At 46.1% G+C, this 14232-nt stretch overlaps 2 protein-coding genes across 5 annotated transcripts in view; one reads left to right on the forward strand and one right to left on the reverse strand.

The window, feature by feature from the left end:
• Window positions 1-14232, reverse strand: part of LOC118399614 (adenylyl cyclase-associated protein 2-like) — a 45823-nt gene that overhangs the window by 21555 nt on the left and 10036 nt on the right. For 2 of the 4 annotated variants that reach the window (XM_035795846.2, XM_035795845.2), the window contains exons 2-4: window positions 7973-8097; window positions 7654-7754; window positions 4060-4137 (exon numbers count right to left, since the gene is read on the reverse strand). In XM_035795846.2, coding sequence (XP_035651739.1) covers window positions 4060-4137; window positions 7654-7754; window positions 7973-8087 — 294 coding nt within the window. In that variant the 5' untranslated portion in view covers window positions 8088-8097. The remainder of the gene's footprint in view (window positions 1-4059; window positions 4138-7653; window positions 7755-7972; window positions 8098-14232) is intronic. The other 2 variants (XM_035795848.2, XM_035795847.2) reach the window with 1 other exon arrangement.
• LOC127910093 (collagen alpha-2(I) chain-like) lies at window positions 8137-10137 on the forward strand. Its single transcript, XM_052473149.1, has one exon. It carries the CDS (start codon window positions 8137-8139, stop codon window positions 10135-10137), a length of 2001 nt encoding a protein of 666 aa, XP_052329109.1.

The following is a 14232-nucleotide window of genomic DNA, read 5'->3' on the forward strand; positions in this document are numbered from 1 at the left end:
CACACACACACACACACACACACACACACACACACACACACACACACACACACACACACACACACACACACACACACACACACACACACAGAGGAGCAGGAGCAGCTCAAATATAGAACATGCCCATAAAAAGCCACAGAGCACAACTCCGGGCCGGAGCGGCGGAGAGCAAAGCCAGAGGTTTACCGGCGGCTCTGGGGTCCCTATGGGAGAGATGTACAGGGTCACAATCCCTGTTCCACCAAAGGCTGCTCCAAATGGAAGACAAAGGCCATGATTGAGGTTAATATAAAACTACTTATCAAACTACTGTGCCTTCAGAAACTATTCTGACCCCTTGACTTTTTCAACATTTTGTTACGTTACAGCCTTATTCTAAAATGGATTAAATAAAACATTATTCTCAGCAATCTACACACACTACCCCGTAATGACAAAGTGAAAACAGGTTTTTAGAAATGTTTGCACATTTATATAAAAAAATGAAATACCTTATTTACATAAGTATTCAGACCCTTTGCTATGAGACTCGAAATTGAACTCAGGTGCATCCTGTTCCCATTGATCATCCTTGAGATGTTTCTACAACTTGATTGGAGTCCACTTGTGGAAAATTCAATTGATTTGACATGATTTGGAAAGGCACACACCTGTCTACATAAGGTCCCACAGTTGACAGTGTCAGAGCAAAAACCAAGCCACGAGGTCGAAGGAATTGTCCGTAGAGCTCTGAGACAGGATTGTGTCGAGGCACAGATCTGGGGAAGGGTACCAAAATATGTCTGCAGCATTGAAGGTTCACAAGAACACAGTGGCCTCCATCATTCTTAAATGGATGACGTTTGGAACCACCAAGACCGCCTGGCCAAACTGAGCAATCGGTGGAGAAGGACCTTGGTCAGGGAGGTGAACAAGAACTTGATGGTCACTTTGACAGAGCTCTAGAGTTCCTCTGTGGAGATGGGAGAACCTTCCAGCCTTCCATCTCCGCAGCACTCCACCAATCAGGCCTTTATGGTAGAGTGGCCAGACAGAAGCCACTCCTCAGTAAAACGCCCATTACAGCCCACTTGGAGTTTGCAAAAAGGCACCAAAAGGACTCTCAGACCATGAGAAACCAGATGATCTGTTCTGATGAAACCAAGATTGAACTCGTTGGCCTGAATGACACGTGTCACGTCTGGCACCATCCCTACGGTAAAGCATGGTGGTGGCAGCATCATGCTGCGGGGATGTTTTTCAGCGGCAGGGACTGGGAGATGAGTCAGGATCGAGGCAAAGATGAACGGAGGAAACTACAGAGAGAGATCCTTGATGGAAACCTGCTCCAGATCGCTCAGAACCTCAGATTGAGGCGAAGGTTCACCTTCCAACAGGACAACGACCCTAAGCATACAGCCAAGACAACGCAGGAGTGGCTTCGGGACAAGTCTCTGAATGTCCTTGAGTGGCCCAGCCAAAGCCCGGACTTGAACCCCATCGAACATCTCTGGAGAGACCTAAAAATAACTGTGCAGGAACGCCCCATCCAACATCTCAACAGGCTACAGTCTATCTACAGGATCTCTACCGGCTCTCTACAGGCTACCGGCTCTCTACAGGCTACAGGCTCTCTACAGGCTACAGGCTCTCTACAGGCTACAGGCTCTCTACAGGCTACAGGCTCTCTCCAGGCCACATGCTCTCTACAGGCTACAGGCTCTACAGGCTACAGTCTCTACAGGCTACAGTCTCTCTACAGGCTCTCAACAGGCTACAGTCTCTCTACAGGCTCTCTACAGGCTACAGTCTCTACAGGCTACAGGCTCTCTACAGGCGACAGTCTCTACAGGCTACATGCTCTCTACAGGCTACAGGCTCTACAGGCTACAGGCTCTCTACAGGCTACAGTCTCTACAGGCTACAGGCTCTACAGGCTACAGGCTCTACAGGCTACAGGCTCTACAGGCTACAGTAAAGATACAGGACATGTCATTCCTCTCCCCTCCCCTTCTTTCCTGTCTTCCTCCACTATCTCTTATTCCCGTACTCTCCCTTCCCTCCCTCCATTTAAACCCTTCTTCCTTGTTTGTTTATCAGACAATTGGTGAATTCGCTCTCACTGACACTTGACCAATGACCTGCGAGATAGGAGTTAATCACTTCCTGTACAGCTCTGAGCTCCCGCCTTGTTCAATACAAACTGAAGGCTGACGGGATGATAACAGGTTAACCCCTCTTCCTCTCCATACCCCCCCCCTTCCCCCCCTCCCTTCCCCATACATGAATGCATTGGGAATGTGTTGTATTAGCGTTCTTTTTTAAAAGGGGTAATCCTATGTGAACAGAGCTCCGGGGAGCCGCATGGCTGCCCACTGGCCCAGCAGCACAGAGAAACACAGAGAGGAAAGGTCTGCCACTAGAACTCTGGAAAAGGTGTTCCTGAAATGGCCGATACTGAAAAGGGCAATACTGAAATGAGTGATACTGTAATGGCCGATACTGAAATGGGCAATACTGAAATGGGCGATACCATGGTGTTGAATTCAAAATTCAAAATGATTCCATTCAAAATGTATAACTTCACCAATTTGGCCACTTGGGTACATTTGGGCTACTTGTGTGGGACACCTGGTTGACTTCATGATAAATGTCATGTAGCACACTCATTTTGGAAGTTATCATTCTGAAACTTTGCACAAGTACTGTTGCCCTATTATGTTTTTCAGTGAAATTGTCTCCATCATCCTATCTGAATGTTTGTTTTGACTTGTTCATTTTAAAGATGATGATACAACAATAAAAATGAAAAAACATATGTTTTTTTCATTGTATTATCTAAACCAGATCTATTGAGTTATATTCTCCTACAATTCAATTCACATTTACACAACCTTCAGGGTGTTTTCTTTCAAATGAAACCAAGAATATGCATATCCTTGGTCCTGGGCCTGAGCTACAGGCAGTTAGATTTGGGTATGTCTTCAGGCGGAAATTGAAAAAAGTAGGGGGTAGCAGTAAGAGGTTAATTAAATGGATCACTAGTCACTTTATACAATGTACTCTAAATACTGCCACTTTAATAAATGTTGACATATCTTACATTACTCATATCACATGTATATACTGTATTTTATACCATCTATTGCACCTTGCCTATGCCCCTCGGCCATTGCTCATCCATATACTTACATATTCTCATTCACCCCTTTAGATTTGTGTGTATTAGGTAGTTGTTGGGGAATTGTTAGATTACTTGTTAGATATTATTGCACTGTCAGGAGGTTGAATAAATTTGGCTTGTCACCTAAAACCCTCAAACTTTACAGATGCACAAAAATTGAGAGCATCCTTGTCGGGCTGTATCACCGCCTGGTACGGCAACTGCACCGCCATAAACCGCAAGGCTCTCCAGAGGGTGGTGCGGTCTACACAATATATCAGCAGGGGCAAACTACCTGCCCTCCAGGACACCTGCACCACCCAATGTCACAGGAAGGCCAAAAAGATCATCAAGGACAACAACCACCTGAGCCACTGCCTGTTCACATCGCTACCATCCAGAAGGCGAGGTCAGTACAGATGCATCAAAGCTGAGACCGAGAGACTGAAAAACAGCTTCTATCTGAAGGCCGTTTTACTGTTAAACAGCCATCACCAACACAGAGAGGCTGCTGTCTACATACAGACTCAATCATTGCCACTTTAATAAATGGATGACTAGTCACTTTAAATAATGCCACTTCAATAATGTTTACATATCTTACATAATCATATGTATATACTGTATTTTATACCATCTATTGCATCTTGCCAATGCCGCTCAGCGATCGCTCATCCATATATTTATATGTACATATTCTTATTCCATCCCTTTACATTGCGTTTATAAGGTAGTTGTTGTGGAATTGCTAGATAACTTGTTAGATATTACTGCACTGTCAGAACTAGAAGCACAAGCATTTCGCTACACTCGCATTAACATCTGCTAACCATGTGTTTGTGAAGAATCAAATTTGATTTGATTTGAGTATTTGCATTCAGAACAGTCCTCCAAGCCATTGCACATATCATCCTTACCTGAGCAGGCTCCTGGTGTGTGGTGGCCATTTTGAGGAAGCTTCTCTGAAGCTGTAGAGCGTTGTTCACCATCTCCGCCTGTCAAGCACAGCGGGAAAAGGTTAAAAGGCCAAATCTGAGGGCATTATAAGCCACATTTCCCTCTCTAACGAAACCTGCACTGCATCATGCTGATATAAAACTCTGCATTAGTCAGGTCCCATGAGGCATGTACCATGTTTGGGAAAAGACCTCCAGAGGAACCCATAAAAGGAGCTTTCCTAACATTAAAACCCCCCACCTCTAACACAAATACCCCCTCCTCCTCTTCCCTCCTTCACTGTGATGGGAGAAGGAGATTCAGTGAATGTTGTCTTACGAGGGAAAAGACCTGTGAAGGAATATCCTCGCCCTATCCCCCAGTCCCATTTTCACCACAGATTGGGTCTATTTCTCTCTCCTTCTGCTTTAACACATACTCAGTTATTTCATTCCCATTGGGAATCATGTCTCCCTTGAGAAAGGGAATTTTTTTCAAATTGGACATCCTGTCAGTGCCTGGTATGAATAAAGGTTTAAAAAAATGTGTGCTCTATTTTGGGAGTCAAAAGAGAATTCATCAAAGTGGTTGCCAACATGATTACTAGCCACAAACTACGCCCCATCTCTTTGTGGAAAACGGCCTGACATCAGGGAGGAAAAGGTGCTTGTGTTGCGGTTTAATATTGGAACTCAGGGTTAAAGTTCAAACACACTCCCGCCATTGGCTTTGTAGGGAACAGGAAACAGACTGTCATTTAAATCACTCTTCCTCTTCCCAGCTCTCTACAGTGGTTTTCCCTGGCCAAGGGCTGGACCCCACACAGTTAGACTACAATGCTCAGCTCCCAAAGCCAGGCAGACCTATGAGAGATAAAACAAGAGGAATCCTCCATGTTTTTATATAAAACTAGTCCCAATAACAGAGAGCTGGCAGGGAAGTGAGGTGGTCACTAAGTGCTCAACATTCATCCATCCCTATGGTCACTGGTAGATCTAGAGAGAATCTCACTGTGTTAGAGAGAAACTACTATTACATGTTAGTGATGTTAGAGTTGGCTGGGTGACAACATATACATCAGGGATCATCAACTAGATTCCACCGCGGGACAATTTTTTCTTGAGTGGATGGTCAGGGGACCGGTACATAATGACAAATAATTTGTAGACTTCAAATTGACCACAACAAGAACATATATAATATTTTAAACCTAGCTTACATTTGGATTCGATCACATGGGTCTCTATTATACGTGGGTATATACTTTGAAACAGATTTGATGGTGTTTTTACAGTCTTTTATGTCCAACAATAACATTTTGCTCAGAAAACTTGGGAGGGCAAATAAAATCACCCGTGGAACCCTGATATACAGTATCATGAGTATCATCAACAGAGTAGAAGTAGAATAGTAGAGTGTGAGAACAGAGTAGAAGTAGAATAGTAGCCTGTGAGAACAGAGTAGAAGTAGAATAGTAGCCTGTGAGAACAGAGTAGAAGTAGAATAGTAGAGTGTGAGAACAGAGTAGAAGTAGAATAGTAGCCTGTAAGAACAGAGTAGGAGTATAATAGTAGCCTGTGAGAACAGGGTAGGCGACTTTCTTGGTTTCATATTTATTTATTTATATCATTCTGTGGTGATCCGTTCTTTCCTTCAACTCCCTTTCTTTACTTTTAGATGTTCTTGTCTCTCAGTTTATTGATTTAACTGTGTTTAACTGTGTTTCCTGGTATGTGCTATGGTATGTGCTAATGCTGTTCAGCTTGTAGCTGGTATGTGCTATGGTATGTGCTAATGCTGTTCAGCTTGTAGCTGGTATGTGCTAATGTTGTTCAGCTTGTAGCTGGTATGTGCTATGGTATGTGCTAATTCTGTTCAGCTTGTAGCTGGTATGTGCTAATGCTGTTCAGCTTGTAGCTGGTATGTGCTAATGCTGTTCAGCTTGCAGCTGGTATGTGCTAATGCTGTTCAGCTTGTAGCTGGTATGTGCTAATGCTGTTCAGCTTGTAGCTGGTATGTGCTAATGCTGTTCAGCTTGTAGCTGGTATGTGCTATGGTATGTGCTAATGCTGTTCAGCTTGTAGCTGGTATGTGCTAATGCTGTTCAGCTTGTAGCTGGTATGTGCTATGGTATGTGCTAATGCTGTTCAGCTCGTAGCTGCCATAGTACCTTAAATAAAACTCAACTCAATTCAAATCCTAATGATCTTTTTTTGGTGTATTCTCAGCGCCTACTCTGTTACAAATATCACATACTTTGAGTTTCTGTCCGTTTTATTTTTTATTTTTTATTTTATTTCACCTTTATTAACCAGGCAGGCCAGTTAAGAACAAGTTCTCATTTGCAACTGCAACCTGGCCAAGATAAAGCAAAGCACTGTGACAAAAACAACAACACAGAGTTACACATAAACAAACGTGCAGTCAATAACACAATAGAAAAGAAAAATAGAAAAATATATGTAGTGTGTGCAAATGTAGAAGAGTCGGGAGATGTAGCTAACAAATAGGCCATAGAGGCAAAATAATTTATCATTAATACTGGAGTGATAGATGTGCAGATGATGATGTGCAAGTAGAGACACTGGGGTGCAAAAGAGCAAGAGGGTAAGTAATAATATGGGGATGAGGTAGGGTGTGCTATTTACACATTGGCTGTGTACAGGTACAGTGATCGGTAAGCTGCTCTGACAGATTAAACTTAGAGAGAGAGATACAAGGCCTCAGCCTTAGAGATTTTTGCAATTCGTTCCAGTCATTGGCAGCAGAGAATTGGAAGGAAAGGCGGCCAAAGGAAGTGTTGGCTTTGGGGATGACCAGTAAAATATACCTGCTGGAGTGCGTGCTACCGGTGGTTGTTGCTATGGTGACCAGTGAGCTGAGATAAGGTGGAGCTTTACCTAGCAAAAACTTGTAGATGACCTGGAGCCAGTGGGTTTGGCAATGGATATGTAGTGAGGGCCAGCCAACGAGAGCATACAGGTCTCAGTGGTGGGTAGTATATGGGGCTTTTGTGACACAACAGATGGCACTGTGAAAGACTGCATCCAGTTTGCTGAGTAGAGTGTTGGAGGCTATTTTGTAAATGACATCGCCGAAGCCAAGGATTAGTGGGATAGTCCGTTTTACGGGGGTATGTTTGGCAACATGAGTGAAGGAGGCTTTGTTGCGAAATAGGAAGCCGATTCTAGATTTAATTTTGGATTGGAGACGCTTAATGTGAGTCTGGAAGGAGAGTTTACAGTCTAGACAGACACCCAGGTATTTTGTAGTTGTCCACATATTCTAGTAAAGGGAAAGGGACTGCTTCGTTTCACTTACTGTAGACTAACAGTTTCAGATAAAGCCCAAACATAACACCAGTGTGTTAACCAAGACAGCAGCTGTGGACAGCCCCCTGTCTGAGACAGCTGGTGTGTGTGAGTGTGTGTGTGTGTAAGTGAGAACGTTTGAGGGATTTGGGGATTGAGGAGGAGACTTTGTGCTCTTAATTGGCGCAGAGCCATTTCTCATTTGCAGCCTTTGCAAGACACCACTCAAATACACACGCACGCACGTACAGACAGACCACTCACATGGTTCTCCACATCGTCTCCTATGGCTCTGCTATTCTTCAGGTACTCTGACACTGGCCCCAACAGCAGCAGGTCAAAGGCATCCATACACTGGGACAGACCTGTAGGGACAGGAGTGGAGAAGAGGAAGAAGCAGGATAAAACAATGACTATACTGTACTTTTACATACAGTATTATATGTTCATAAATGTTCATTGCAAAAAGTAGTTCCCAGTTGAACCGAGAACCTTAAACATTGAACCTCCTGGTTACTCTGCCTCACTAGCCAATGCTAAACACCGCTGTCGTAACCTGGACCATGAGAATTCTACTACTCACCTCCGTTGATCCCGTTACAGTCCCCGTTGGCCATGCCATTGGACACCTGCATGTTGACGGACACCTGCTCTAAGCGAATCAAGGCTTGCTCCAGCCTCTGAACTAATTTTTCCATGGTGGTGGCCCTAGAAGGAAGTGGAGAAAGTCAGTCTGGGGCTGTAGCCATGGCTGATCCTGTCAAAGAGCCTGGGGCTGTAACCATGGCTGGTCCAATCAAAGAGCCTAGGGCTGTAACCATGGCTGATCCTGTCAAAGAGCCTGGGGCTGTAATCATGGCTGGTTTTGTCAAAGAGCCTGGGGCTGTAAGCATGGCTGATCCTGTCAAAGAGCCTGGGGCTGTAACCATGGCTGGCCCAATCAAAGAGCCTGGGGCTGTAACCATGGCTGATCCTGTCAAAGAGCCTGGGGCTGTAACCATGGCTGGTCCAATCAAAGAGCCTGGGGCTGTAACCATGGCTGGTCCAATCAAAGAGCCTGGGGCTGTAACCATGGCTGGTCCAATCAAAGAGCCTGGGGCTGTAACCATGGCTGATCCAGTCAAAGAGCCTGGGGCTGTAACCATGGCTGGTCCAATCAAAGAGCCTGGAGCTGTAACCATGGCTGGTCCAATCAAAGAGCCTGGGGCTGTAATCATGGCTGGTTCTGTCAAAGAGCCTGGGGCTGTAAGCATGGCTGATCCTGTCAAAGAGCCTTGGGCTGTAATCATGGCTGGTTCTGTCAAAGAGTCTGGGGCTGTAACCATGGCTGGTCCAATCAAAGAGCCTGGGGCTGTAACCATGGCTGATCCTGTCAAAGAGCCTGGGGCTGTAACCATGGCTGGTCCAATCAAAGAGCCTGGGGCTGTAACCATGGCTGATCCTGTCAAAGAGCCTGGGGCTGTAACCATGGCTGGTCCAATCAAAGAGCCTGGGGCTGTAACCATGGCTGATCCTGTCAAAGAGCCTGGGGCTGTAACCATGGCTGGTCCAATCAAAGAGCCTGGGGCTGTAACCATGGCTGGTCCAATCAAAGAGCCTGGGGCTGTAACCATGGCTGATCCAGTCAAAGAGCCTGGGGCTGTAACCATGGCTGGTCCAATCAAAGAGCCTGGAGCTGTAACCATGGCTGGTCCAATCAAAGAGCCTGGGGCTGTAACCATGGCTGATCCTGTCAAAGAGCCTGGGGCTGTAACCATGGCTGATCCTGTCAAAGAGCCTGGGGCTGTAATCATGGCTGGTTCTGTCAAAGAGCCTGGGGCTGTAACCATTGCTGATCCTGTCAAAGAGCCTGGGGCTGTAACCATGGCTGGTCCAATCAAAGAGCCTGGGGCTGTAACCATGGCTGATCCTGTCAAAGAGCCTGGGGCTGTAACCATAGCTGGTCCAATCAAAGAGCCTGGGGCTGTAACCATGGCTGATCCTGTCAAAGAGCCTGGGGCTGTAACCATGGCTGGTCCAATCAAAGAGCCTGGGGCTGTAACCATGGCTGGTCCAATCAAAGAGCCTGGGGCTGTAACCATGGCTGATCCAGTCAAAGAGCCTGGGGCTGTAACCATGGCTGGTCCAATCAAAGAGCCTGGAGCTGTAACTATGGCTGGTCCAATCAAAGAGCCTGGGGCTGTAACCATGGCTGATCCTGTCAAAGAGCCTGGGGCTGTAACCATGGCTGATCCTGTCAAAGAGCCTGGGGCTGTAATCATGGCTGGTTCTGTCAAAGAGCCTGGGGCTGTAACCATGGCTGATCCTGTCAAAGAGCCTGGGGCTGTAACCATGGCTGGTCCAATCAAAGAGCCTGGGGCTGTAACCATGGCTGATTCTGTCAAAGAGCCTGGGGCTGTAACCACGGCTGATCCTGTCAAAGAGCCTGGGGCTGTAACCATGGCTGGTCCAATCAAAGCGCCTGGGGCTGTAACCATGGCTGATCCTGTCAAAGAGCCTGGGGCTGTAACCATGGCTGATCCTGTCAAAGAGCCTGGGGCTGTAATCATGGCTGGTTCTGTCAAAGAGCCTGGGGCTGTAACCATGGCTGATCCTGTCAAAGAGCCTGGGGCTGTAACCATGGCTGGTCCAATCAAAGAGCCTGGGGCTGTAACCATGGCTGATTCTGTCAAAGAGCCTGGGGCTGTAACCATGGCTGGTCCAATCAAAGAGCCATGGCTGATCCTGTCAAAGAGCCTGGGGCTGTAACCATTGCTGGTCCAATCAAAGAGCCTGGGGCTGTAACCATGGCTGGTCCAATCAAAGAGCCTGGGGCTGTAACCATAGCTGATCCTGTCAAAGAGCCTGGGGTTGTAACCATGGCTGGTCCAATCAAAGAGCCTGGGGCTGTAACCATGGCTGATCCTGTCAAAGAGCCTGGGGCTGTAACCATGGCTGGTTCTGTCAAAGAGCCTGGGGCTGTAATCATGGCTGGTTCTGTCAAAGAGCCTGGGGCTGTAACCATGGCTGATCCTGTCAAAGAGCCTGGGGCTGTAACCATGGCTGGTTCTGTCAAAGAGCCTGGGGATGTAGCCATGGCTGGTTCTGTCAACGAGCCTGGGGCTGTAACCATGGCTGGTTCTGTCAAAGAGCCTGGGGCTGTAACCATAGCTGATCCTGTCAAAGAGCCTGGGGCTGTAACCATGGCTGGTCCAATCAAAGAGCCTGGGGCTGTAACCATGGCTGATCCTGTCAAAGAGCCTGGGGCTGTAACCATGGCTGGTTCTGTCAAAGAGCCTGGGGCTGTAATCATGGCTGGTTCTGTCAAAGAGCCTGGGGCTGTAACCATGGCTGATCCTGTCAAAGAGCCTGGGGCTGTAACCATGGCTGGTTCTGTCAAAGAGCCTGGGGATGTAGCCATGGCTGGTTCTGTCAACGAGCCTGGGGCTGTAACCATGGCTGGTTCTGTCAAAGAGCCTGGGGCTGTAACCATGGCTGGTTCTGTCAAAGAGCCTGGGGCTGTAACCATGGCTGATCCTGTCAAAGAGCCTGGGGCTGTAACCATGGCTGGTCCAATCAAAGAGCCTGGGGCTGTAACCATGGCTGATCCTGTCAAAGAGCCTGGGGCTGTAACCATGGCTGGTTCTGTCAAAGAGCCTGGGGCTGTAACCATGGCTGATCCTGTCAAAGAGCCTGGGGCTGTAACCATGGCTGGTCCAATCAAAGAGCCTGGGGCTGTAACCATGGCTGATCCTGTCAAAGAGCCTGGGGCTGTAACCATGGCTGATCCTGTCAAAGAGCCTGGGGCTGTAACCATGGCTGGTCCAATCAAAGAGCCTGGGGCTGTAACCATGGCTGATCCTGTCAAAGAGCCTGGGGCTGTAACCATGGCTGGTCCAATCAAAGAGCCTGGGGCTGTAACCATGGCTGATCCTGTCAAAGAGCCTGGGGCTGTAACCATGGCTGGTTCTGTCAAAGAGCCTGGGGCTGTAACCATGGCTGGTTCTGTCAAAGAGCCTGGGGCTGTAACCATGGCTGATCCTGTCAAAGAGCGTTTAATATGTCCATCATTGGGCCTGTAGACAGGTCTTCAAATCAACAACATTTTATTTGCCATTTGCTTCGTAAACACCAGGTTTAGAACAACAGTGAAATGCTTACTTATTGGCCCTTCCCAACAATGCAGAGAGAAAAATAGAAATAATAGAAAAGTAAAACACAAATTAATAAAATAATAATAAATACACAATGAGTAACGATAACATGGCTATATACACTACCGGTCAAACGGTTTAGAACACCTACTCATTCAAGGGTTTTTCTTTATTTTTACTATTTTCTATATTGCAGAATAATAGTGGAGACAAAACTATGAAATAACACATATAGAATAATGTAGTAACCAAAACATTGATAAACAAGTCAAAATATGTTATATTTGAGATCCTTCAAAATAGCCACCTTGATGCCAGCTTTGCACAGTCTTGGCATTCTCTCAACCAGCTTCATGGAGGTAATCACCTGGAATGCTTTTCAATTAAACAGGTGTGCCTTGTTAAAAGTACATTTGTGGAATTTCTTTCCTTCTTAATGTGTTTGAGCCAATCCGTTGTGTTGTGACAAGGTAGGGGTGGTATACAGAAGATAACCCTATTTGGTAAAAGTCCAAGTCTATATTTTGTCAAGAACAGGTCAAATAATCAGAGAAACAGTCCATTACTTTAAGACATGAAGGTCAGTCAATACGCAAAATTTCAAGAACTTTGAAAGTTTCTTCAAGTGCAGTCACAAAAACCATCAAGCACTAGGATGAAATTGGCTCTCATGAGGACCGCCACAGGAATGGTAGGAGGAGGTATCTCTGCTGCAGAGGATAAGTTCATTCGAGTTACCAGCCTCATAAATTGCAGCCCAAATAAATGCTTCACAGAGTTCAAGTAAGAGACACATCTCAACATCAACTGTTCAGAGGAGACTGTGTGAATCAGGCCTTCATGGTCAAATTGCTGCAAAGATACCACTAACACCACTACTAAAGGACAGCAATAAGAAGAAGAGACCAGTGGAAATCTGTCCTTTGGTCTGGAGTCCAAATTTGAGATTTTTGGTTCCAACCATCGTGTCTTTGTGAGACGAGGTGTGGGTGAACGGATGACCTCTGCATGTGTATTTCCCACCGCAAAGCATGGAGGAGGAGGTGTTACGGTGTGTGTGTGTGGGGGTGGCTCTGATGATACTGTCTGTGATTTATTTAAAATTCAAGGCACACTTAACCAGCATGGCTACCACAGCATTCTGCAGCGATACACCATCCCATCACTTGTTTTTCAACAGGACAATGACACAACACACCTCCAGGCTGTGTAAGGGCTATTTGACCAATAAGGAGAGTGATGGAGTGCTGCATCAGACAACCTGGCCTCCACAATCCCCCAACCTCAACCCAATTGAGATGATTTAGGATGAGTCGGACCGCAGAGTGAAGGAAATGCAGCCAACAAGTGCTCATCATATGTGGAAACTCCTTCAAGACTGTTGGATAAGCATTCCAGGTGAAGCTGGTTGAGAGAATACAAAGAGTGTGCGAAGCTGTCAACAAGGCAAAAGGTGGCTATTTGAAGAATCTCAAATATAAAATATATTTTATACACTTTTTTGGTTACTACATGATTCAATGTGTTATTTCATAGTTTTGATGTCTTCACTATTATTCTACAATGTAGAAAATAGTAAAAATAAAGAAATACCCTTGAATGAGTAGGTGTTCTAAAACTGTTGACCGGTAGTGTACATGGGGTATCAGTACCGAGTTGATATGCAGGGGTACGTGGAAATTGAGGTAGATATGTATATATAACTAGGAATAAAGTGACTAGGCAAGAGAATAGATACTAAAAACAGTTAAAGCAGCGTATGTGATGAGTCAAAAAAGTTAGTACAAAAAGGGTCAATGCAAATAACCAAATAGCTACCTGGACTATTTAACTAACTAACTATTTAGCAGTCTTATGGCTCGGGGTTAGAAGCTGTACTGGGTCCTGTTGGTTCCAGACTTGGTGTATCGGCTTGCCGTGTAGTAGCAGAGAAAACAGTCTATGACTTGGGTCGCTGGAGCTTTTTACTATTTTTAGGGCCTTCCTCTAACACCACCTGGTATAGAGGTGCTGGATGGCAGGGAGCTTGGCCCCAGTGATGTACTGGGCCTTACGCACTACCTTCTGTAGCACCTTGCGGTCGGATACCAAGCAGTTGACATACCAAGCGGTGATGCAGCCAGTCAATGGTGCAGCTGTAGAACTTTGAGGATCTGAGGGCCCATGACTAATCTTTTCAGCCACCTGCTGGGGATGAGGCGTTGTCGTGCCCTCTTCACGACTGTGTTGGTGTGTTTGAACCATGATAGATCCTTAGTGATGTGGACATCGAGGAACTTAAAGCTTTCGACCTGCTATACTACAGCCCGTCGATGTGAATGGGGCATGCTTGGCTCTCCGTTTCCTGTAGTGCACGATCAGCTCCTTTGCCTTGTTGATGTTGGTCCTGTCAATGAGCCTTGATAAATTCAGCACTGGAGCTGTAGCCAGGCCTGGTCCTGTCAATGATCTTTGATAAATTCAGCACTGGAGCTGTAGCCAGGCCTGGTCCTGTCAATGATCCTTGATAAATTCAGCACTGGAGCTGTAGCCAGGCCTGGTCCTGTCAATGATCCTTATAAAGGAAATAAATTGAGAACCATTTGGGATGCAGTCAGAGTTTATCTTGGACTTCAAATTCTGCTACCCATCAATCATATCACATCATGCACACCATACCATAGGTGTATCATGACCAATGGTGGAAAACTTACCCAATTGTCATACTTGG

Source organism: Oncorhynchus keta, chromosome 20 (genome assembly GCF_023373465.1).
Source record: "Oncorhynchus keta strain PuntledgeMale-10-30-2019 chromosome 20, Oket_V2, whole genome shotgun sequence".
Taxonomy (NCBI): Eukaryota; Metazoa; Chordata; class Actinopteri; order Salmoniformes; family Salmonidae; genus Oncorhynchus; species Oncorhynchus keta.

Excerpts from the sequence above, each read along its gene's own strand:
- LOC127910093 (XM_052473149.1), top strand. The coding sequence starts at position 8,137 with ATGGCTGATCCTGTCAAAGAGCCTGGGGCTGTAACCATGGCTGGTCCA.